Below are 26,332 nucleotides of genomic sequence, written 5' to 3'. Positions count from 1 at the left end.
TATTGTGGTACTGGAATGACGGGAAGTCCAATGTAGGGTGGAGGGTTCGGGTTCCTGGCGGGTAGAATTGGTATAATATGGTTGTGGGTTAGGAGTATGGTGTTGGGTCGGATGTTGTGTTGGGTTCTGGGCCAGGGTTGGGTAAACAAGTGGGTTTGGGTAGGGGTATGGGTATGGGGCCTGGTGGGTATATGGATGGGTTGACTCGCCCGATGGGATATGGATCGGGCCCATTCCTACACTACTCGTCGAACCCAGATAGGGATGGGCTGGATCGGGGTTCGAGTTGTGGGGATTATAAGCTTGGTTTGAACTCAATCCCCGATCCATAAGATTATGGGTCTGGTTTTGACCCGGCTCAAATCCAAACTGGAGCTCCGTCCGGGTCCGATATGGGTTATGGTCGGCATGGGGTCTATTTTGAAGGTCAGAATTAATGGGCTGGTTCTGATTCGGGGCTGCCCGCGAACCGAAACCAACTAGGTAGGCTGGGTAAGGGGTGTCTAGACCCAAACCCGCTCCCTGAGACCCATTGGTTGGTCCCAGCGAAACAGGCTTGGGTCCTGTTGCATCAAAAACTGGATTGATTCCTCTTGGGTCTGGCCCAATCAACAGGGGCTCGCCAACTCCAGCTCGTAGGGATGCGACTACAGAGCCTCCCCGAGTGAGGTCGGGGGGAAAAGGTAAGTCCTTCTCGAGTCGGGCTGACAAGACCGGGCCAGCAGCAGGGTCCAGCGTGACGCTGGGCCCCTGCAGACTCAACTCAACCTGCAACGCAGCCCGCGCGAAACCCTGCCACGATCCAGGGCTTGCAGGTGGACCCAACGCCACGCTGGGGCCCTGCAGGTTCGGGTTGGCCTGATGCGCAGTCGCTGTTACGCCTGGCCACGAACCCTGGCCTGCAGGTGGACCCAGCATGCTGCTGGGGCCCTGCAGGCTCGGGCCCACCTGCGATACTGACGCAGTTACTCATTGTCGGGGCTGAGGTGCTCTTACCAGGGAATTGCTGTTCGCCGAGATCCCCTGGTGCTGTTGAAAGGTGTCCGGGTTATGCATGGACGCTGGAACGGCTGGGAAGGCAGCGATAGGTCTTTATTGTAGGGGTGTCGGCTGAGATGATTCGACAACCTGGGGACTCAAATTTGCAGACGCACCATCAGTGAGGTCGGTATCTGGTACTGCGCACGACCCCTTGCGCGACTCGAATGTCGTCATGCAATTATCCATCTCATCCAGCCTTTTCGATAGGCCGGCGACATCCCGACTCATGCGCAGCATATTCTCCTGTACTTTCGTCAACACCTCCATGACACGCAGCATTGGATCTTCGCTGCTCGCCTCCTCACGCGCTTCGCCTTGTACTGGATCGGTTCCCGCCTCAAGAGCCATACCGCTGATGAAGGTGGAACGCCTGCTCTGATACCACTTTGATGCAGGCCAAGTTGGAGGAGGAGTGAAAAACAGCAGCCCACCGTGAATCAGTGTGGCTCCAACTCTTTATTAATCTCAATAAGGTTCAATAATCAATGGGGAAGCAATCAACAGTAAAGAACTGAAAGGAAAAGAAAACAGAATGCAAAAATAATAAATGAGGAAACAAGAATGCTGAAAAGAAAAGTGACGGCTGAGCCTTTTTCAATTGCTCTGCCCACGCAACCCTAAGTGTGAGCCTTTTAAAGGCTATTTAGTGGACCTGGGTCGCGGGTCCAGACTTGGAGCCCGCGATCCGGGTCATCTTCCATCTGTTGTTGGTTCTGGGACGTGCGAACTCCACAACGCCTGGAGTAGGTGCGCAGGGGTACCTCCCTGCGTCGTGGCTCCGTCCCTGCAAGTGGATCATACACGCGAGGTAGCTCATCTGTCCTTTGTGGTAGATCGGGTGGCACGATGGGTCCAATCGGGTCCTGCCCTGCATCAAAGTTTAAAAATTTTTCCTCTAGGAGGTTATATGGATAAACATTACTAACGAGAGAAGAGGAGGATATAAATACTATCACATTGTGGTCAACATATGGATAAAAAACACCTATTCTCCAACGTCTTGCATTAAAATTGTTATCTCAGTCTGATACATCATGTTGTGAAAGAAATTGGAGCACATATGCCCAAATCTACATCAAGAGAAAAAACTCACCAACAAGCATGCAAAGGATTTAATTTTTGTTCATTCCAATCTTCGATTACTTGTCTACATTGCAATTTTTTAATTGGTATCTCAGTTATTTGATTATTTCTTAATTCATTTATTTAAATATTAATGTATTTAACATTTTTAATTTTTTTAATTTTTATTGTAATACAAACAAGGATCATCCATATTTTGGGATGTAAATCCAGAGGCGTGTGACTTGGAGGGAAGCATAATTTCACCACTATAAACATGGATATAACTGAGTCTACTCTTTCTTCTTATGATGAACTTGATGATGAAGCAAAAAATTATTATGATCATTACCTTATCGTCATATACATTGTGTATTATATATTTTTCGTATGCAATTATGCATTGTTTACTTTTTTTATTAGTATAATTTACTTGTTTTCTACGTGACTTGTTTGATTGTTTCCTACTTTCTTAATTCACTTAGTGTAGCCATAATATATTTAAGTTGAGATAATTGTGGTGTTTTTTATTGATGAGGAAAAACAATTGTAGATTGTTAATTTGATTTATTGCATGAATTTATGCATGATGAATTGATGATATGATAATGGTTTTTATTTCATTAGTGTTAACCAATGTTGTTAAAAATGCACCTCGCAAGAAGGCAAGGGCTCTTTGGCCTTGAGGAGCACTAAAAAAGCGTAAATCTATTAAGGCGCATGCCTCATACGCTACTCATTTGACATAAAAAAGGGGGGAGGCCTGACTGATTAGGGCACTCCCCCCTCTCATCTCTCACTCTCCCTCTCCCTCTCGTGTCTCTCGCCCTCCCTCACTGTCTCCCTCTCTCTGCCGAAAGGAAGAAGAAGAAGAACACCCTCCCTCTCTCGGTAAGCCTCCCTCTCATTGTCTCCCTCATGCTCTCCCTCTCTCCCTCTCCATTTCATTGTTCAACATTTTCATTAGTAATGATGCAGTGTGAGTCCTACACAAATATGTGGTAATCAAATTGTTGAAACGAAAAGAATAAAAAATCACATTAACGATTAACCCTAATCCTCCTTATGTAGTGATGAGGGTTAATGAGTAAATTTACAAAAGAGGACATTAAAGATTAAATAATAAATAAGACCACCTGATAACCTTTCTAATTTCTAATAAACCCCTCACAATAATATCTCTCAACACTCTCCCTCAAGCTGGAGCATAGATATTAATCATGCTCAGCTTGTTATAACACTTTGAAAATTCTGCGAGAGATAAGGGTTTTGTGAAAACATCTTCTACTTGATCTTTTGAAGGCACATGCACAGTTGATATATCTCCCACTTGAACCATATCTCGAATATAATGGCAACCTATCTCAATATGCTTAGTCCTCTCATGAAATACAAGATTATTAGCAATGTGTGTGGCGGCCTTATTATCACACATCATCTTCATAGGTAGAAAAACCTTTATGCCCAATCCAGTAAGCATAGATTTTATCCAAATCATTTCGGCAATAGTTTGTGCCATGGCCCTATATTCTGATTCAGCACTTGATCTTGCTACTACAGCTTGTTTCTTGCTTCTCCATAAAACTAAGTTGCCACCAACAAAAACACAGAACCCTGTAGTAGATTTCCTATCATCAACAGACCCGACATAGTCAGAATCAGTATACGCAACCACATCAAGATTTGCCCCCTTTGTAAACAATAGACCTTTTCCTGCAGATGCTTTCAAGTATTTAAGAACCATCATAGCTACCTACCAATGAACTTTCGTTGGTTTATCCATGAATTGACTCAACTTGCCAACGACAAATGATATGTCAAGCCTAGTTACAGTAACATAGAAAAGTTTACTAATGAGAGTCCTATAGGACTTACTATCAACTGCCTCAGATTGCTCGTCATACAAAAGAAGTTTAGGATTCATGGGAATATTGGCCGATTTTGCACCAAGCATCCTTGTCTCTTGTAAAAGATCAAGCACATATTTTCTCTGAGAAAGAACCATACCTTCTCTATTTCATGTTACTTTGATACACAAGAAGTACCTGAGAGGACCCAGGTCCTTTGTAATAAAGTATTTTTGCATAAATGCCTTAGCGCTGAAAATCTCCTGCTCATTATCTCCAGTTAAAATTATATCATAACCATTCTTTATGAACAAAGAATGATCTGATGGTGACCTCTGGAACCCAAATTTAGACATCACCTCAAACAATTTGTGAAACCATACCCACGGGCTTTGCTTTAGCCCATATATTGCCTTTTTTAGCTTGCACACTTTGCCACACTCCCCCTGTCGTTCGAAACCAGTAGGTTGTTGCATGTAGACCGTCTCAGATAGATCCCCATAGACAAAGGCATTCTTCACATCAAGCTGAGTCATACTCCACCCATGATGAACAACCACAGAAATAACTAAGCATATAGTACCCATTCTGGCAACGGGAGAGAAAGTCTCAAAGAAGTCCACCCCATATGTTTGGGTGTAGCCTTTGGCAACTAGACGCGCTTTATGTCTCTCCAGAGTGTCATCAGAATGATATTTAACAGTGTACACCCACTTACAACCAACAATGTCAGCATGAGAAGGGGGATCGACAAGTTCCAAAGTCCCTTGAGAAATCAAGGCATCCATTTCTTCTTGAATTGCTTGTTTCCACCGAGGATCTAATAAAGCCTATTGATGATTGATAGGACTGAAGATGGCAGATAAAGCAGATAGAAAGTTTTGCATGCTCTTTTCAATCCGGTCTGTCGACACAAACTTTGAAATAGGGTGCAGAGTACACTGAGGTGTACCTTTCCTCAGGGCTATGGGCAACTCATTTTCAATCTTTGGATCTGCTCTACTATCATCAGGAGCTGCAATAGAATCATCAACATGATCTGGATCCCTGTCAGCAGGAAAAAAAGACGATGAAGGTCCACGAGAGGAGGTTTGACGGCGAGTATACACCAATGGAGGATCATGGAACCGAGTTAAAGGGGGATCAGAACATAATGAAGGCCCCAAAGGTACTGACTCCAAAGGAATGGGAGGAATAGGTAAGGGAAACAATTTGGACATATCAGGATTCACACGAGATGCGCACGGTGAAAAATAAGGAAGACTCAAAGAAAGTGACATCTGCACTGATATACTCTTTACGAGCAATGGGGTCAAAACATTTGTATCCTTTTTGGGTTTTTTGATACCCAAGAAAGACACACTTTGTTGCTTGTGCAGCTAGTTTGTCCCTAGTAGGTCCCAATTTTTGCACAAAACAAACATAATCAAATACCTTAGGAGCAACTTTGAACAAGGAACAATTAGGATAAAGATCTCTCCTTTATTAAAAAGACCCAAGACACTCTAGAGTAGTCATCGACAATGACAATGTAATACTTAGACTGAAACCTATTTGGAACCCGACTAGGCCCCAAATATCAACATGAATTAGATCAAAAGGACTGTGACTAGAACAACTCTGACTCAAAGAAAAGGAACTACGATGATGCTTGCCCAGCTGACACGCTTCACACTGAAAGGTTGTTGTAGGAGAGACCTGTGGAATGACTCTTCGAAGCTTTGAATAAGAAGGATGACCCAATCTGAGATGCCATTGGTAGGATTTAGAACTCGATTCCTCACATAAAGTTGTTACTCCAACTGGTTGTGTAAGATAGTAAACACCGCCCTCCTCATGACCTCCACCAATCTTCTTCCCAGACAGCAAATCCTGAAATACACAAGAACCCGGGCCAAATATAACTCGAGAATTTAGTTCTTTTGTAAGCTGGCTTACGGATAATAAATTCTTAGGAAACTACAGAGCATGGAGAACATTTTGGATTCGTAATGTAGGGGTAAGATTCACATCTCCTTGCCCCACCATTGGGGATAATCTACTATCTGCCAATTTAACATGACGAGGGAAAGATTGATGAACCAGTGTAGAGAAACTATGTCAATCTCCACAAAAGTGTCGAGATGCTCCAGAATCAATAATCCACATCTTACCCCCATCATCCACCTGAGTACCCGCAGAGCATGCCCCATCAGTCACTACAGTAGAGGCAGACATTGATGCAGAACTCTGAGAAAGAAGCTGATCGTATTGGTTGAAGAGGTAGGCACAGGTTCAGTGATGGAAGAAACACTCTGAGTTGTTGCTTTGGGGAACAAGGATGAGCTCTGAGGGTGACTTTTAGGGTTCTTATCCCAACAACGATCCTCAAGGTATCCCTGCTTGCCACAATATGTACACTGAAGTCTGCTACGACCTCTACCTCTGGAAGAACTAGGTAAACTATGCCCGCGTCCACCAGTGACAATGAGAGCCGAAGTCTAAGAGTCCCCATGGGACGGAGAAAGGGTAACAGCAAGACGGCTTCACCGGTTGTAGGCATCAGCCGTCCTTGACCACCTTTCATAATTATTGTCATCCAGCTTTAGGGACGACCCATAAGAAAAGGGGTTAGCGAAAGCTTTATATTCTACAGACACTTCAGACCTTTGTTCACTGGACTTTATTTCAGCCATGGTATTTACCGCTAACAGTAGCGAGCCAATTAGCAGGGTAATAAATATAACCAGAAAGAATCACGAGCAATCAGCCAAAAAAAATTACATCAACACTATTAAGATCTGATTAAAATTGATTCCAACAACAACAATCACGACAGATTTAACGACTACTGCATCAACACGACTCAGATCTTATTAAATCTGATTCCAAAGACAGCAGGCGCAACAGATTTAACACTTACCACATCAACACGACCCTGATACAAGCAAAGATCAGCCAGTCTCACCATTCAGGTCTGATCCAACATCAGCGATCCACGCTACCCGACATCTGGTTATTGCACGATCTCAGGTCTGCTCCACAAAAAAAACACGATCACGATATCAAGTCTACTCCACGAAACCTCCACACGATGGCAGATCTGATTCGACACGATCCATTAATATTACTGAAGCGTCATCAATAAGACGCAAAAGAGAGAGACACGATCTAGGGTGTCTGATCAGATTTGCATATTGTACAGATCTAATCAGATCCCAGGTCGAGACAAAAAAACTTAGGAATCGAACCGATGAGAGGAGAGGAGAGAAGACGAGGAAAGAATCACGAAGAAAGAATCACGATAAAGAGAGAAGAGGAAATACAGCCTAGGCGTCAGATTCTCCCAAGAACGAGAGGCTTTGATACCATGTTGAAACGAAAAGAATAAAAAAATCACATTAACGATTAACCCTAATCCTCCTTAAGTAGCGATTAGGGTTAATGAGTAAATTTACAAAAGAGGACATTAAAGATTAAATAATAATTAAGACCACCTGATAACCTTTCTAATTTCTAATAAACCCCTCACGATAATATCTCTCAACACATGATGTATTTCAGATTCTCACTTTTTGAGGATTTGAGATTCATGTTTGAAGGGAGACTCATATATCCTTGGCCTAACCTTGTGATGCAGCGAGAGGTTCGACTTTCACGTTCTTGGCTTCGGCAGATGAGGGCACGACCCTCACAGTCGTGCGATGTGCAGAAATAAGAAGAAAGATCATCGAAAATGACGATGTTGGTTTTTATTTCAATGAAACTTCAATTTGAACAGTAAAATAAAACAATCGGAAGAAAAGTAGCAATGAATGAAATGAAGAAATCAAAAGGGAAAACTGTAGAAAAAAAATATCAATGAAAGCTGCTGAACTTTCAATCACGTCTGCCGCACGCAACCCTAGAATAGGGTATTTAAGGATGTAAGTGGACCCGGGTCTCGGATCCGATTCTGGACCCGAGACGCCTTCACTATGCAGATGGATTTGGGACGATCCGAGCCTTCCCTCGTCTGGAGTAGGTGTGTAGGGTCACGTCCCTGCATCGGGTCACCTTACATGCGATCGGATCCAGCTCCTGGGTCCGATCGTCCATCCCCTATGGGTCGGGTTCCCTGGCCGTGCCTGGGTCACGCGGTACAGGCCTAATTTGGTCCTGCTCTGCATCATTCTCCCCTAGTTGAGAAGAAGTCGGCTTTGACGACTTGTTGTCTCCACAGTAAGCATATAGATCAGACACATTGAAGATAGGCGAAATGTGCCAATCTTTAGGCATTTCAAGGATGTAGGCATTCAGGCCCAATCGCTGGAGGATCTTGAAAGGGTCATATTTCTTAGGACTCAACTTGCCGTAAGTACCTACTGGAAAACACTCAGGACGCAGGTAAACCCATACTAACTGACCAACTTGGAACTGAACATCGCGACGACCTTGGTCTACGAAAGTTTTGTAAGCTTCGTAACTCTCCACAAGCTTGGATCGGACTTGCCTATGTATATCAGGCACATACTCAATGGCATCAAACACGTCTGGGGCTGAGTCTGGGAGACTGGTCACAGGTGCTAGATCTACTACACGAGTGGGTGACCGACCATAAACCACTTGAAAAGGAGACTTGCCCGTGGATCGGTTAATGAAGTTGTTATACACAAACTCGGCTTGAGGCAAGACTAGGTCCCATGTTTTGACATTCTCCTCCACTAGACTCCTTAACAAGTAGGGTGCAGTTCACAACTTCGGTTTGACCATCGGTTTGTGGGTGGTATGCACTGTTGAACTGGAGCTTGGTTTTCAATAAGGCCCATAACGATTTCCAAAAATGACTCATAAAGCGCGTGTCACAATCTGAGGTGATCCTGTGGAGCAATCCATGAAAGCGGGCCACGTCCTTGAAGTAGTACGAGGCTACTAACGAGGCATCGGTGGTTCGCTTACACGGGACAAAGATAACCATCTTGGAAAATCGGTCAACCACAACTAAGATGGAATCAAAACGATGCGAGGTTCTGGAAAGACCCACAATGAAATTCATTGACACATGTTCCCAGGGCCGCTCAGGGATGGGCAACGGAGTATACAAACCACTATTCTGACGTCGACCCTTGGACACTTGACACACTCGACAACTTTGAATGAACTTGACAACATCTTTGCGCATTTTGGGCCAAAAGTAGCGTTCATCTAACAAAGCGAACGTCTTATCATGTCCAAAATGCCCAGCTAGTCCCCCTTCATGTAACTCAGAAATCAATTAAAGTCTAAGAGAGAAGGCACACACATAACTTATTACCTTGAAAGAGATAACCGTTATATATACTGAACCATGGGTCAGTTGTGCTATCAAGGGAGAGGCACCCTTCCCAGACCTGCTGGAAATCAGGGTCCGTTGGGTACAACTCCTTGCACTGCTCGAACCCAATGACTTGCACTGACATAGTCATCAAAAGACTATTCTTCCTACTAAGTGCGTCAGCTACCTTGTTCAGAGTACCTGATTGATGGCGAATATTGAAGGTGTACTCTTGCAAGAAGCCGACCCACTTGGCATGTCTAGCACTCAACTTCTTTTGACTATTCAAATACTTCAACGCCTCATGATTCGTGTACAAGACGAACTCCTTATAAATGAGATAATGCCTCCAATAACGAAGGGCTTGTACAACGGCATAGAACTCGACATCATAAGTGAAGTACTGACACCTGGCTTGAGTCAGCTTTTCACTAAAGAAAGCAATAGGCCTACGGTTCTGACTCAAGACTGCACCAATTCCCACTTTAGAGGCATCATACTCAACCTTAAAGACTGCGCTAAAATCGGGAAGGGCCAAGATAGGGGGGGCACTAGTCATTTTCTCTTTGATGAGCGTGAAGGCCTTTCCCGCGGCAAACGTCCAATGGAAACTAGTACCCTTTAGACACTCCGTGATAGGGGCCATGAGGGTGCTGAAGTTTCTCACAAAACGACGGTAGAAAGTGGCTAACCCGTGGAAACTGCGGATCTCTCCTATAGTCTTTGGGGTAGGCCATTCTACAATCACACGAACTTTGGCGGGATCCGCCTTAACTCCATCAGACGACACAATAAAATCCCAAAACACAATACTTGACGTCATAAACTCATACTTTTTGGCATTGACATACAACTTTTCCCTTCTTAAAATCTCTAAGACTTGACGCAAATGATCAGACAAAGACGAGTTATAAATCAAAATGTCATCAAAATAGACCACAACAAACTTCCCTATACAAGAACGCAATACTTGGGTCATCATGTTTATAAAAGTACTTGGGGCATTTGATAACCCAAATGGCATGACTAACCACTCATACAATCCATCACGTATCTTGAATGTCGTTTTCCATTCATCTCCCTCTCGTATACGAATTTAGTGGTACCCACTTTTTAAATCAATTTTGGAGAAAATAGAGGCACCAACCAACATATCAAACATATCCAAACGAGGAATGAAAAAACGATATTTGACAGTGATGCGATTGATTGCTCGACTATCAACACACATGCGCATGGACCCATCTTTCTTAGGGATGAGTAGGGCGAGTACGGCGCAAGGGCTCATACTCTCACGAATAAACCCCTTTTGCAGTAACTCCTGAACCTGCCTCAACAACTCGGCATGCTCGGATGGGTTCATGCAATACACGGGGAGGTTAGGGAGACTCAATCCCGAGACAAAATCAATGGCTTGCTGAACCACCCTCATCGAAGGTAGACCATCAGGAAGGTCATCTGGAATAATGTCGCGAAACTCCTCAACAAGGGGGGCGATGTTCGCGGGAACGAACAACGATGTACTCATCAACGACTTAGCCACCAGGGCATAGCAATAACCACCCTCTCGACAATGGCTCAAGAAAGACCGGTAAGATAGGCCCGCGAGCCTGGGAACTCGCTCAAGCTTATCCATAGTGGGAAAAGTGGTCTCCTTGAGAGGCAAAAAGACTATTTTATGACCCTTAAAAATAAATGAGTACGTGTTCTTACGGCCATCGTGAATGGTCTTGCGATCAAACTGTCAGGGACGACCCCAAAAAATGTGACACACTCATAGGGGCTATATCACACCACACCTCATCGTGGTAATGCTCCTCCATGGAGAACCAAACTAAACAACGTTGGTTGATGGGAATCCTGTTTCCTTTCTTGAATCATGCCATCTTGTATGGTTGAGACAATTTCTCCATTTTCAGGTTCAAGGTGGACACGACACTCTCGGACACCATATTCTCACACGCATGACCCTCACAGTTGCACCGGGTTCTAAAAATGTTGTTCCACAATCATTTTGTAGGGGTCGACTCTCGGGGTGAGGTCAAAACATGACGGATGGACAATAAATTTTTGACGTTGTCGTCGAACTCTACGACTTCCCTCTCATCCTCTTCCTCAACCAATGATTCACCCTCACTCTCACTATCGGATGCTGACTCAACAATATCCTCGACGAGATGGGCGTTCTTGTTCACGGTGGGTCACTTGGATGTGACATATCCTAACTCCTGACACCTAAAACAACATATGGTAGACTCACTAGGTTTGGCTTTGGATCTGGTATTGTATGCGGGTCCGGACTGATCGGGTTTGCTAGGGTCTATTCTAGGGGTGGACTTTGAGTCTTTCTTCTTAGGGGAGCTCGCTCCCCTGGTTGGGAAACTCGACTTAAGTCGACTGGACGGGTCACTACGGGAGATCCTATATTCCTTCCTCCTTTTTAAATTTTCCTCCACATTCATGGCATAACTGCTTGCCTGATCCAAGGACTCGACTGTGACACAACTGAAATCATCAGAAATAGTAGGACGGAGACCAGAAATATACCTCGTGACCTGCTGGCGGGCGGTCTCCTCGATCTGCATTCACAGGGATAGACGATGGAACTCAGCAGTATACTCTGCCATAGTACGGGTCAGGTACTCCTTGTAGGCTCTCTCAGCATGATCTGACGGCACGAACTTGGACTGCATCAACCTCGGCATCTCCTCTCATGTCTATATGTGCTTTAGTCCATGCCGCTTTCTCGACCTCTGCAGCTCAACCCACCATGTCTGCGATAGGCCTCGCAACCGAGTGAAAGCTAGAGAGACACGACGGTACTCAACAACAGTGTGGTAGTCGAAGAAGAACTGTACGACATAGGACCAGTCGAAGAACTGCTTCGCATCGAATCGTCCTGCGAACTCTGGAAGATCTAACTTCACCTCATATGTGGAGGGGTGCTCTCTGCTGATGGGTCTCCACCATTCCTGCAGGGTACTCGTTCCAGAAAGTATCATCATCCATCACGATCTCATCTCCTCCACGGTACTGCTCGCCTGGTAACTGATGCTGACGAACTCCCATGACGTGTGGTCGGCGCTCAGATCACGCCGATCCCTGCTGAATCTGCATAGCTACTGTTGGAATCGGCCTCGGTCTGCCCCCCCCCCCCCGTGAGTGGGAACCATCTGTGGCAGGCGTTAAGGCACCGATACGACAAGAGGTCCAACTAAAGGTGGAAGGGTTGATCGGGTCTCGGGCTCTAGGTGGGTAGGAATAGGATAATATGGGTTTGGATTATGGGTTGGGTTTGGGTGGAGGTAGTGGGTCGGGTATAGTGCGGGGTTCTGGATCGGGGACAGGTTAACGGGTTGGGTCTGGTACGGGTATTGGGTTTGGTTGGTGTAGTATTGGGATGACTCACCTGATTGGATCTGGATCGGGTCAAGTCCTAAACTATTCGTCGAACCCAGAATGGGGTAGGTGGGATCATGGATCGAGTTGTGGTCTGAGAAGGCCTGGTTTGAACTCGATCCTTGATCCACAACAAGATGGGTCTGGTTTTGACCCAGCTCAAATTCAAATTGGAGCTCCGTCCGGGTCCGATATGGGTTTGGGTCGGCATTGGATCCATTTTGAGGATCAAAAGTAGTGGGTTGGGTTTGATTAGGGGCGAACCGTGAACCGAACCCAACTGGGTAGGTCGGGTATGGGTTTCGAGACTCGAGCCCGCTCCCAAGGACACAAAGGATGGTCCCCGGGACCCGGGTCCGGGCCCTACTAGTCTCGGCTCCAGGCTGGACCATGTCGGGTTTGGTCCAATCCACAGGGGATCACCCCCCTTTGCTTGCTGATGGGCTGCGACCGAGCCCCCACACACGAGCGCTGGGAGGGTCGATAGGCCAGCCCCGGCCCGGGCTGACGCTGGCGCGCCTGCAGCCAGGCCCTGCAGGTCATGTCTGGCCTGCAACCCCTGAGTCATGGGTCGGTGCCAAGCCTGCGCACCCAGGCCGACGTTGGGAGGTCCTTCAATGGGCCCCTAGGTCGGCTAGAGGGCTCCGACCACCCGAGTGGCAGTCGCGCCAGGGTTCAGAAATGGCACCCCTTGCTGGAGTGTCTCGCGGTTGGCATTCCTGCACAGATCCTCCCCGATGCCCTCCGATTGCACGACAGGCTGACGATTCAGTTGGGCTGGGTCGATCACTGCAGTATTGACGAGACTGACAGCATCGTCGCCCACTCCCATACCATTTTTTGTGTTGACGTCATATGCGGCTCCGCTGGTGACTCTAGGGTGACGAGCCAACCTTCAATCCCGTCCAGCCATTTTGATATCCCTGGCACTTCTTTGTTCATGCGCAACATATTTTCTTGCATTTTGGTCATCATATCCATCATACGCATCATTGGATCTTCGTTATCGGTTTCCTCCCGCTCTTTTCCACTTGCAGGATCGTTCCTCGCCTTTTGAGCCATGCCGATGACGAAGAAGGAAGGTTGGTGCTTTGATACCACTTTGATGCAGCGAGAGGTTCGACTTTCACGTTCTTGGCTTCAGCAGATGAGGGCACGACCCTCACGGTCTGCGATGCGCAGAAATAAGAAGAAAGATCACCGAAAATGACGGTGTTGGGTTTTATTTCAATGAAACTTTAATTTGAACAGTAAAATGAAACAATCGGAAGAAAAGTAGCAATGAATGAAATGAAGAAATCAAAAGGGAAAACTGCAAAAAAAAAAACAATATCAAAGGAGGTTGTTGAACTTTCAATCATGTCTGCCGCACGCAACCCTAGAATAAGGTATTTAAGGGTGTAAGTGGACCCAAGTCTCAGGTCCGGTTCTGGACCCGAGACGTCTTCACTCTGCAGATGGATCTGGGACAATCTGGGCCTTCCCTCGTCTGGAGTAGGTGCGCAGGGTCACGTCCCTGCATCGGGTCACCTTACCTGCGATCGGATCCAGCTCCTGGGTTCGATCGTCCATCCCCTGTGGGTCGGTTTCCCTGGCCGTGCCTGGGTCACGCGGTACAGGCCCAATCTGGTCCTGCTCTGCATCACCTTGGGAGGTCGAGCCAGGGATGCATGAATCTCAAATGTCTGGTTCTCAAATCCGTTGCTTCAAATGTGAGAACTGAAGCATTCAGACAAACCTTAGCAGTTCTTTTCTTCTCCGGTAGCCCTATGATTCATGTAAATGCTGTTTAACACAGCTTTGGTAACATCTGCCATCTGCTTGTGGACCATTACTAATGAAAATGTTGATCTTTTTCAAGCCGGGTGTCTTATGCAAAAATTCAAACCTGCAAAACCTAAAAGTTATATATGTATTCCGTTTCATTGTCTGCCTTACCGATTTGATGTAATTCTGCATTGGTGGTTTCTTTTTGTTTGGATGGAAAAAGTTCAGATTTCCTGAATTGGGTTTTCATTTCTTTCTGTATACTGAAAAGCAAAAATTAATCAAGTGCTTTGGTTCCTTTTCCAGTTAATTTCCTATATGTTGTTTCTAACACAAGAAGAAATTTCTTTGGACAGTTCTTCGGGATGATAAACAGTTCTTTATCGATCATCATGGTGCAGTACCCATTACTAGTGCACAGGTGCTGTATAATCCTGGTCTTCATCTATTGTTTGATATTTTTTTTATCGTGAAAACATTTTAAAGTCTATGGAGATTGCATATATGCAATCACCTAGAAAGTTGATCGCATATATGCAAGCACCTAGAAAGTTGATCTCATATTTTATTTCTTAGATACTTACATAGATCAAGTTCTTGCATTAATATTACTTTTACATGTTAATCTCATATTTGTCGGTCTTTATTTCGGATTTTCTATTTCTTATTGGTTGTTGCTGAAAAGAAGTCGTCATTATGTATATGCAGGACCCGACCCGCTTTATATATTGGATCGGGTCCAGACCCAATCAATGTATAATGTAAATCAGCATGTTATTAAGGGGTATTTTTGTACCCTAGTAATTTTATACTCAACATATTAAATAGAATGAAAGGCGCAGCCACAAGGGGTCTGACGCACTTTCTCTGGAACCTCTCTCTCTCTCTCTCTCTCTCTTTTCCTCTCGGTGATAGATCTGTGTAGAAAGCTGCTCCCTTCTCACATGGTATCAGAGCAGCGACGTATCTGGGAGTAAGAAAGCTGCTCCATCTGCAAAAGTTGTACCCAACCAGTCTGCAAAAGCTGCTCAGCCTCTTCCTATCAGGTCGAGTACCCTGCCAGTCTGCAAAAGCAGGTCTTGTGAACAGTGTCTCATGAACAGTGTCTCGTGAACAGTATCCTACTGCAAAAGCTGAAGCTGCTCAACCAGTCTGCAAACTTTGTCAGGTCCAATTTCATGCAAAAGCTGATCCTTATTTCTTTTCTTCTCATTTATCGATCCCTGAGATTCCTTTATTTCATTTACTGAACCCCTTTCTTTTATTCCTTCTTGTCGCACGAAATATAAGTCTCTTTTCTTCTCATTTGCCGTCTTTTCTTTTCATTTATCGATCCCCGAGATTCCTTTATTTCATTTACTGAACCCCTTTCTTTTATTCCTTCTTGTCGCACACAATATATGTCTCTTTTCTTCTCATTTACCGAACCCCTCTCATTTGTTCAGTCTGTCCATTCATCTGTTCAGATTCCTACTGAGTTTAAAGCCCTGTCGTGACGTACTTCTTGCCGAAATCTGTCATACAGCTACAGTTTTAGGATATAAATTCAATTTCTACCGTAAGGTTGTTTTCTATCATAAATATGCAAATGGATAATACTCATGCGCAATCATGCTTGTCCTCAAGCTTTCTCGGTCAACTAGTCTCTGAAAAACTGAATAACTCAAATTTCTTAACCTGGAAAAGACAGATCATCTCATTCATAAAGAGTCAAGACCTCTCTGGTCATCTGGATGGATCGGTTCCTCCGCCTCCAGAATTCATTTCGCAAGAAAAAGCGGACGATAAACGAGAACAGTCTATTGTTCTTCACAAAAATCCAAAATATGTTGCTTGGATGAAGAGGGATCAATCGCTAGTGGCATACATCACTTCAACTCTCTCACAGAAGGTCCTTGTTGCCCTTCCTGATGATTGGTCGGCCAAGGAACTGTGGGATAAGTTAGTTCAGACATATTCGCAGATCTCTGAGACGAGAATCATGTTTCTCAAGCGAGAATTTCAAATGCTGAAGAAAGATTCCATGTCTATTATGGAATACCTGAACAAAATGAAAGGCATCACAGACCAGCTATTGTTGGGTGTCTTGTCAGTGAAAAAGATAAGGTGCAACAAACCTTGAGCGGATTGGGGCCAGAATATCATGTTATGACGACAACCTTACTATGTTTACCAGAACTTCTAAAGTTTGAAGATCTTCGTGCGAAATTACTGCAATATGAAATGACTCTAAAAGGATCTTCTGAAGATTTTCATGGACATTCAGGAACTCAAGATGTTCTAGCTACAGGATTGAGTTATGGTCGAGGACGAGGAAGTTTTTTTCGAGGAAAAGGAGGTCAAAAAAGAAATACCTATGGAGGTCGTGGTATACTTCCAACCAGAGTTACCAGTCGAGGAAGCGGGAGCGGGAAGTGATACGGGAAGCGAGAGCGGGAAGCGAGGCACTTTCAAAAATTTAGGAAGCGGGGAAGCGTGGGACCACTTAGAAGAAAATTCTAAACCGTCTCTGAAGCGACCTAGGAAGCGAACCGGAAGCGACCTAGGAAGCGAACCGGAAGCAAAAAAATGGAAAAAAGGGGGAAGCGTGGGGGAAGCGCGCTACCCTTTTATGGGGGACGCTTCCCCTCACGCTTCGGGGAAGCGCGCTTCCCCTTTTGCTTAGGCGCTTCTGGTAACTCTGCTTCCAACACCCAATATACAAGGACAGAGACCCATCCCCACATGTTTTCTATGCAACAAGAAAGGGCACATTAAAGCAAATTGTTGGTTTAATCCTCAAAACAAAGGGAAAGCCCCACAAGCAGAGGCTAGGAAAGATGGAGAAGTAAAGGACTTGCAGTTGGCAGCCTTGGCAGGATTGAATATGAAGCAAAATGACAAAGGCATTTGGTATGTTGACTCCGGAGCAGCTACTCATATCACGAGTGATGCAGGTAAATTCTTGACTCTTACCCCTTATGTTGGTAAAAATAGCATAGTCACAGGAGATGGATCTCATCACTCAATCTCACATACTGGAAATGCCATTATACCCATGTCAAAGTCCTCTCTTAAACTTTCGAGTGCCATTCATGCACCTAATATTCAAAAGAACATTGTTTTTGTCTCAAAACTCGTTGATGATGCTAATGCTTCAGTTGAATTTACTCCCTCTTCTGTTTATGTCAAGAATCTTCGCACGAGGAAGACATTCGCTGAAGGAAAACGATGGGGCAACATGTACATCTTTCAAGAAGATCCTTCCTCCATTCATCCTAATTATTCATCCTTGAAGCCTCACCAACGTCAATTTTTTTATCCTGGTTTTATATTTACTATTTCTGAATGTAATAAGCCAAGACTTTGGCATAGTCGTCTTGGCCATTGTGGTCGTCATTTTATTGAAAAACTTGTCTTGAATAATCTCATTCCTAAGTCCAGTCTTGAGTTCAGAGGTCATTGATACAAAGTGTTCTAGTTGTCATTTATGTAAGAGTCATGTTTTACCATTCGCTTCCATTAATAAAAGAGCTTCAAGGCGATTTGAGGTCATTTGTTCGGATGCCTGGGGTCCTGCTCCAATTACTTCTCTTTCTGGCAGTAAATACTATCTTATTCTCATTGATAGTTACTCGCGCTATACTTGGATATTTTTTATGAAGCATAAATCAGAAGTCTTTGGATTGTTTCAGAGATTTCATTCTTTTGTTCAAAATCATTTCTCTACCAACATTCTCAATTTCCAGTGTGATGGAGGAGGTGAATTCTCCTCAAGTGACTTTGTTAGTTTCCTTCAACACAATGGGATTAAGAGAAGAGTGTATTTCCCGCATACACCTCAACAAAATGGGATTGCTGAGAGGAAGCATCGACATATTGTTGAGACTGCAATGAGCATGATGCACGAGAGCAATCTCCCTGTATCATTATGGATTGAGGCTTTTCACTCTACAGTTCATGTGATAAATCGACTACCCATGAGTATCTTAGAGAATAAGTCACCATATTTTTCTCTATTCGGCACACAACCTGATTATCATGAATTACGTGTGTTTGGGTTTGTTTGCTATGTTCACATTGACAGCTCACTAAGGCACAAGTTTCAAGATAAAGCCTTAAAATGCAGGTTTATAGGATATGCAGAAGACTACAAAGGCTACAGGTGCTATGATCCCCTGAGTAAGCATGTCAAAATATCAAGGAATGTAGTTTCGATGAAATGAATTTTGATTATCAGAGTGCTAGTTCAACTCTTCATACTGACAACTCAAGCCCCACCGTTGAGATATACTACCCATGGTTAAATTCAGAACTCTTTTCCAATGGTAAAGTAGACTGTCCAACAAATTGCAGTCAGAAGGAGACACATGAGGCATCAACCAATGAAACTCAAACGGAAGAGACTGTTACACATGACTTGGAGCCAACAAGGTACAAGGGTGTTGTGTACACCCGGCGAGAGAAAGAGCCTTCATCCATTTCTTGTACAAGTACGGAACCATCTGATCCCACTTCACAGATGATGGATATCAGATGATCCTCACGGATTCGACATCCGCTTGATAGGTGGGTAAGTTATAAAAAAAATTCATTGGATTTTCAATTGTTCTTGACATCCATAAGTAAAGAGGATGAGCCCCTCATGTTCTATCAAGTTGCGAGTTCTAGAAGATGGGTAGAAGCAATGAATGAAGAAATGGAAGCCTTACATGAATATGGGACATGGGAGATTGTACCTAGACCACTAAACAGAAATGTTGTTGGGTCAAAATGGGTGTACAAGATAAAGTATAAGCCAGATGGGAGCATCGAAAGGTACAAGGCTAGACTTGTAGCCAAGGGATTCACACAAGAGGAAGGACAAGACTTCGATGAAACCTTTAGTCTTGTAGTTAAAATGGGGACTATTCGCATTGTGTTGAGTCTAGCCATTGAACATGGATGGACATTGAGCCAGCTGGATGTAAAAAATGCCTTTCTACACGGGGATTTAAAAGAGGAGGTCTACATGGAACAACCCACTGGATATGCAGAACGAGATGCCAAAAAATATGTATGTAAGTTAAAGAGAGCACTCTATGGTTTGAAACAAGCTTCTCGTTCCTGGTTCGACAACTTTTCTCTAGAGATACAAAGGCATGGCTTCTCTCGGTCCCTTCTAGATCACCCATTATCTATTCACAATGAACAAGGTGTCACTACTCTTCTATTGATATATGTAGATGACATCATCATCACAGGGAACTGTAAAAGTCACATTGAGCGGGTGAAGAAGTTATTAAATCAGAGATTTAAGATGAAAGATTTGGGAGAGCTGCGATATTTTCTTGGGGTAGAAGTTGATAAAAGAAGTGATTCACTCACCCTTACTCAACACAGATACACGTTAGACATTCTCAGCAGAACGAGCATGACAGATTGTAAGCCGTTAACAACTCCAAGTGTCATCCATCATAAACTGAGTTCAAAAAAAGGAGATATATATGGAGATCTCACTAAGTATCGCAGCTTATTTGGCATGTTACAATACCTGACTTTTACTAGACCTGATATAGTATACTCGGTTAATCAAGTATCTCAGTTTATGCATGAACCTCGTATGTCACATATGGAGGCAGTCAAACGTATACTTCGTTACCTGAAGGGTACAGTTGGTGATGAGTTGGTATACAAGAAAAGAGAATTAGATCCAGGCGGGGGCCATGAGATCGTCATTTATGCTGATGTTGATTGGGCAGGTGATCCAAATGAACGACGATCAGTATCCGGTTATTGCAGTTTCATTTGACCAAACTTGGTATCTTGGAGCAGTAGAAGGCAAAAGGCGGTTGCTAGGTCAAGCACTGAGGTTGAATACAGATCGATGGTTGCTGCTACGGCTGAGGCTACATGGATAAGACATCTCCTGACAGAAATGGGAGAACCGATTGCTCGGTCATTACTACTGTGTGACAATCAAAGTGCCATCAACATGTCCTTCAATCCCGTCCACCATAGTCGAGCAAAGCATATTGAAATAGATCAACATTTTATTAGGAAAAAGGTTGAAGATAAAGAGATTGAGCCCATGGATGTTCCGACTGAAGAACAAGTTGCTGACATTCTTACTAAAGGGTTGACAAAGGACAAATTTTGGTTTATGAAAGGCAAGTTGTGCATGGTTCAGGACCATGCACAACTTGAGGGAGGCTGAAAAGAAGTCATCATTATGTATATGCAGGACCCGACCCGCTTTATATATTGGATCGGGTCCAGACCCAATCAATGTATAATGTAAATCATCATGTTATTAAGGGGTATTTCTGTACCCTAGTAATTTTATACTCAACATATTAAATAGAATGAAAGGCGCAGCCACAAGGGGTCTGACGCACTTTCTCTGGAACCTCTCTCTCTCTCTCTCTCTCTCTCTCTCTCTCTCTCTCTCTCTCTCTCTCTCTCTCGGTGATAGATCTGTGTAGAAAGTTGCTCCCTTCTCACAGTTGCTTCATCAATAAAGCATTTCTTTTATTTATTTGTATTGTTAGATATTTTTTAAAGGATTTTTTAAGTTAAAAAAAAATTAAGGCTTCCGCTTTACGCCTCGCTTCATTTTCAGTGGAGCGCTACACTATGACTCAACGCTTTTCACAACATTGGTGTTAACTTAAAACTCTTAAAATTATATATATATATATATATAATAGTCACAGATATCGTCGATATTTTGAAAATATCGTGATATTAACGTGATACAATGGCAAAACAAAATTAAAGGTAAAATATCAGGAATTTATATATATTGCAATAATATTGGGATAATATCAGGACAATATCAAATATTTTCTGTTTTTTTTACATTTTAAATATGTTTTTTTCTTTATTTTACATTTTTACTTATTTCTTTTATTATTTATGTTTTTTTTTACTTTTTTGTTATTTTTTATATTTTTTAAGCCCCTATATTTTCTCGAGATTTTCCCGATATTTATCACCAAACCTATATTATCACAAGAAATAGCTTGCCGAGATATAGCTGATACCGATATTTGTGACTATGATATATATATATATATACATACCCTCCACACACCCCCGCACCCAAGTTTTTTTAAAGTGCCACATCACTGCACCCGCACCTATGTGACATTGCAAGAAACCTACCTGAGTCCCATTTTCTGACAAACATGATGCTTGATGATGGTTCCCATCACTTGCTGAGGACTTTTCACAGTGCTTATGTAAGGCAAGATATAGGATCCAAGTGTTTTTTCAGCATAGCATATCCAACCTGCAAGCACAAAAGATACACAAGAAAATTAAATTGGACTCTGTATGAGATATGCAGAACATAACTAGACAATAGCATCAAAAATGAAAAGGACAGCATCCATTACATCCTTCCCCACAGAATGTAGCATGCAAAAATATCCAATTAAAAGTACGGAGGAAAAATTCATGAACGAGCTGGACAACCCCTATCTGGTATGAGTGGCACAAATGTGGGGAATTTTGCCCTGAAAAAGTAAACTGTACGCTAACATGGTCATAGCAACAGTAACATCTGTAGCCAGCGCTTAGGGACAATCTGAATTATGTCGAAGCATCTGTGGTTAATGTTCGACTTGACCTCAAACCAACACATTTTTGGTGGAAAACAGCAGAAAGAAGGCTCAGGAACAGAGAGACATTAATAGTAACAGTAACATCTGTAGCTAACTTTTGGGCACAATCCATATTATAGCAATATGGAACCTAAATGCACCTGGGCATGCTGATGAAAGCATGGGAAGCATCGGTCCACATTCTCCACCATCAAGTGCATTCTGCTGCTTGTATCTCGCAATAAATTCATGACAAGATTCAATAAGTGAAAAGTCCCGACTGCAGCTTGTGTCGAATACAGCCTTCACTCCTAAAGACTTGAAAAAACCAGTAAGTTTTCTGAACACCTGGAAAATTTGCACTCACTGTCATTAGCTTGCACATGGGTTCACATAAAATTAAAATGTCATTAGCTTGAACACGGGTTAGCAATACAACTTTGGGAATTCAACATATCCAGGAAATAAGTCCCATAATATTATAATCCTTAACTAAAATACAAGATAGAAAAAAAAACTGTTCATAATAATGCTTCTGATAAAATTTTCCAATATTACATCGCAGAGGAAACAAATGTTCATTTTTCTAAACACTTCTTCCATTAAATAAAATGGAAACTCTCTGATAAGTGTCAAAAAATGCATGTTCTCAAAACATTTTTCAATCAAATAAAACCAGAAAATGCATAAGGGAGAGAGTTTTCAGATTGTTTTTCAGTTGCAATCATCAATAACTTAAAGAATGGTTGAGGTTCAACAGAAACAACTGAAGAATGTGAGGGCCAAACATCATGGGAAATCTCTAGGGTCTGATTCAAAAGAAGAACCCAAATGGGCTATGGCAATGAATGTGAGATAACATCTTTGAACATCATACTCACATCTCTGAATCACAAATTTGTGAGATATTGAAATAAATGATTATTTCTTGTTTGGGTTTCCTCCTCCTTATTGTGAATTCCTGTTGTTCCTATTAAATTATCCACTATACTTTATTTCCTAAAATCACTACTTACTGTCGCATTAATATTCATTTTCAAGTTGGTAATAACTATCTGTCCAATTTATGCAAAAGAATAGAACTGGTGCAACTTGCAACTTTTTATCAAACCTACATGTTACTTGAAAGAAGATAAAATGCATATTCAAATGGCAAAAAGAGAGCACCAAGAAGCCCATCATCCAAAGCTGTTTCCATGATTAAAAATTTGAACGGATGTTAAAACCAAAAGAGAGAGAGAAGTGAATTGTGTCTAAGAAGAAAACGATAAACATAGAGGTTGACTGGAAAAAATGCATTCAATTACTTGAAGAAAAAAAAATGGAAATTTCCTGAAATGTCAGAAGAACTTAAAAGGCAAAATACAAAGAGGAATTGCATATCAGAGGTAGAGAAACCATGACTGACCCAAAATATTAAGGAAGAAAAAGCACAAAAATCATGAGCTCACTGAAAACTAAATCCAAATCAGAAAACAATTCTTTAAAAACAAACTGAAAGAATGGACTCGTTGGACTCGGTCTGGAGTTTGTTGACATGCTTTTGGTACCTGAAGAGAGGTGAGTCGAAAATAGCTTGCCAAGGATGCTCTTGATTGAGGTGACAGAGACACTATAACAGACTTATCCTTTGATTCTACACGAGAGAGAAATTCTTCCAGGCTTTGCTGCTGAAGCATGACAGTCTCAGCAGATGTTATGCAACCACTGCAGGATCAAGAAAGATTCCAACTTAATAAGCATATTAATCATAGAAGAAAAACTGAAAATATTCTGTGCACGGAAGGAACTAGACCAACATGGTTCGTACATTAGATGCATGACAGCATTAATAATTAATGCACAGAAAGCAAGGGTATGTAAGTCATGATTATATTCATAGCATAAACATTGTTACTTTCCCCCTACATACTCCCATTAACTAAACCACACTAAAATTTGTAGTTTTGTATATGTGTAAAGAAATAATGAAAAAGTGAAAAAAGAGAAAAATGGTGATGATCATGAGATGATGATGATGATTGCCACCGTAGTAAAGATTATGAGAGCATGAATCAAAACTATAACAACTACAGTGATGACTCCCAACAACTTACCCACACTAAAGTTTGCTATCTGTAAAGAAAGTGAAAAAGGAGAAAATTGTGATGATCATGAGATGATGTAACAATTATTAGAGCATGGATCATAACTATAACAAATACAGTGATGATGGAGATTAGTTTAACCTGCAAGCTAAGCAATCATGTAGGGTGATTTTGACTGGCTCATTTTGAGATGGAACATTACGAGGTAGCAACTTCACTTGGCGCTGCTAAATGAATAGGCACATCAAAAAATTAAAGTTAATGGCATTGACTTCATATATACAGAGAGAGAGAGAGCATTAGTAACAACAGACAATAAATACCATGTAGCAAAAGCTTTAATTCAATGATAATCTGTCAACAGCAAAATTTCCAACTAAATTTGATTAAACAATGGTCAAATAGTTAGATTAACTATGCAATCTCGTCATATATCTGATTGAAACAATGACAGCACTCCTATATCTATGCCCTTTGATTTGATATGCTGATTGACCAATAAGTATCAAAAAGAGCTCGTTCAACAAACTTTGAACAATTTACGACCTAAATATCATGTGTTTGTAGCGACACTAATGTGCATGCCACAACTACGAGTTTCCAAGGTCAAACAGCTTGAGACCATTTGTATTGCTCCTAAGATCCACACTAATGACACGCTGGTGCTCTGCACCAACACCAACGAATCCACAATTCAATTCAATTTCAGAGTTTTGCATATGTAACCAAATGTGAATCCAACTAACATCCAATTCAAAGTACATGGTGTCCAATTAGCCTAAATAGATAATGAGACCCAGATTTAGCACTAGCTCTTTTCATCCATATCCAAATCTGAATGAGCAATCACAGTAATGCTTATATCTGAATCATATCTATCCATGTACATTGTGTGTGTGTAAGAGAGAGAGAGAGAGAGATGACACAAATGTCACATAGACGAAGAGTACGTGACACAACATGGACATGTTTGGTACAATGTCAGATTTGTATAAAACTAAAATGCAAAAGCAATAAAGCAGAATATCATCTTAAATGCAAGTTCTTAAACAGGAATTCTAACTCATTATGGTTAATAGTAAATCCAAGCAGAAAATTGATAAATGTGATCAATGACAAACTTTAAGAGAAAAAACACGAAAGTAAATACAAACTGAACAATTGAGATCATAAAACGAAATAGACAAAGTCAGGGGCACAGTGTTGGCCAGCAGTTGTGTCCACGAAGTTGTATACAGTATCATACCATGTCGTGTTGACACAGGAAACACATGATATGTGAGGTGTCTATGTGACATAGGACACAGTCAAACCTCTGATCTGAATCCAATATTTTTTTAATATGAACATTAAGATACGATTTAAATTTGTAATTGAATTGGATTCAGATTTGCATATTCAGATCATTAATTGTGAGCCAGATCCAACATATTTTCTGCATACAGACCTTACAATAAGACCCAACTATATAACTGTTTCGAGTTCAGATTTATTTATGACTTTTTAAAAATTTACAATAAGATCCAGATCAACATTTTCTATCAAGTATATATTTGCATGTGCATTAAAAACTGGATCTGTTTATAACTTTTCATGCAAGACGCTTGTTTCATACACCCATAAAATTTAGATCTTACTTTTCTTGCAAACGCGTGTTTCATATCACCATACAAATTTGGATCTGGAATCAACTAAAATGGTTGTTACAGTTTTGTAATGATAATGAGGGAAAGGGAACATGGTTGGGAACGTGGGTGTTTACTGGGGTTTTTATTCTAAAACCAAATAACTTGGAGAGATTTTACACAATGTTCCGGCTTCTGACTTATCAATATTACCCTTTATATATTCACCATGTCATCTACCATGAAAAAAGCAAATGGTTTGAGGGAGTAGGAAAGTAGTTGGTGATGAGACAATATCAGCATACAGTGTGTGTGTGTGTGTGAGAGAGAGAGAGAGATGTGCACATTCTAAGGAGGAGGAAAAGAGCTTTGCGTTTATGATGAGTGACATAAGATAAGAGTGTTGTTAAACAAGAAGATCACATGAGCCACACATTGAAGAGAGTTCATTCATTGAGAAGAGTCCATATGTCGGGAAGAGTTCTATTTTGGCTAATCTAGCAAGAGTTGTACCCAAAAAGAAAGATTGTAAGGAGTCTCATGCAAGTAGGGAGTCTCATGCAAGATTGGGAAACCTCCCATATACAGAACTTTTGTAACATGTTAATATAAATATACATCTCTACTCTCTTGGAAAATCATTGAGAAAGAGAGAGAAGTTTCATCG

General features: G+C 42.2%; 1 protein-coding gene across 2 annotated transcripts in view; it reads right to left on the bottom strand.

The window, feature by feature from the left end:
* NAR1 (ferredoxin hydrogenase) overlaps window positions 1–26,332 on the bottom strand; it is a 48,177-nt gene that overhangs the window by 12,318 nt on the left and 9,527 nt on the right. The window contains exons 2-5 of one of the 2 annotated variants that reach the window (XM_089982038.1): window positions 24,182–24,267; window positions 23,504–23,660; window positions 22,115–22,301; window positions 21,514–21,640 (exon numbers count right to left, since the gene is read on the bottom strand). In XM_089982038.1, the coding sequence (XP_089838164.1) occupies window positions 21,514–21,640; window positions 22,115–22,301; window positions 23,504–23,660; window positions 24,182–24,267 (557 nt within the window). The remainder of the gene's footprint in view (window positions 1–21,513; window positions 21,641–22,114; window positions 22,302–23,503; window positions 23,661–24,181; window positions 24,268–26,332) is intronic. The other variant, XM_089982111.1, reaches the window with a different exon arrangement.

The sequence above is a fragment of the Nuphar pumila genome, chromosome 1, assembly GCF_984573655.1.
Source record: "Nuphar pumila chromosome 1, dmNupPumi1.hap1.1, whole genome shotgun sequence".
Lineage (NCBI taxonomy): Eukaryota > Viridiplantae > Streptophyta > Magnoliopsida > Nymphaeales > Nymphaeaceae > Nuphar > Nuphar pumila.
This window is presented reverse-complemented; position numbering and strand designations above follow the sequence as displayed.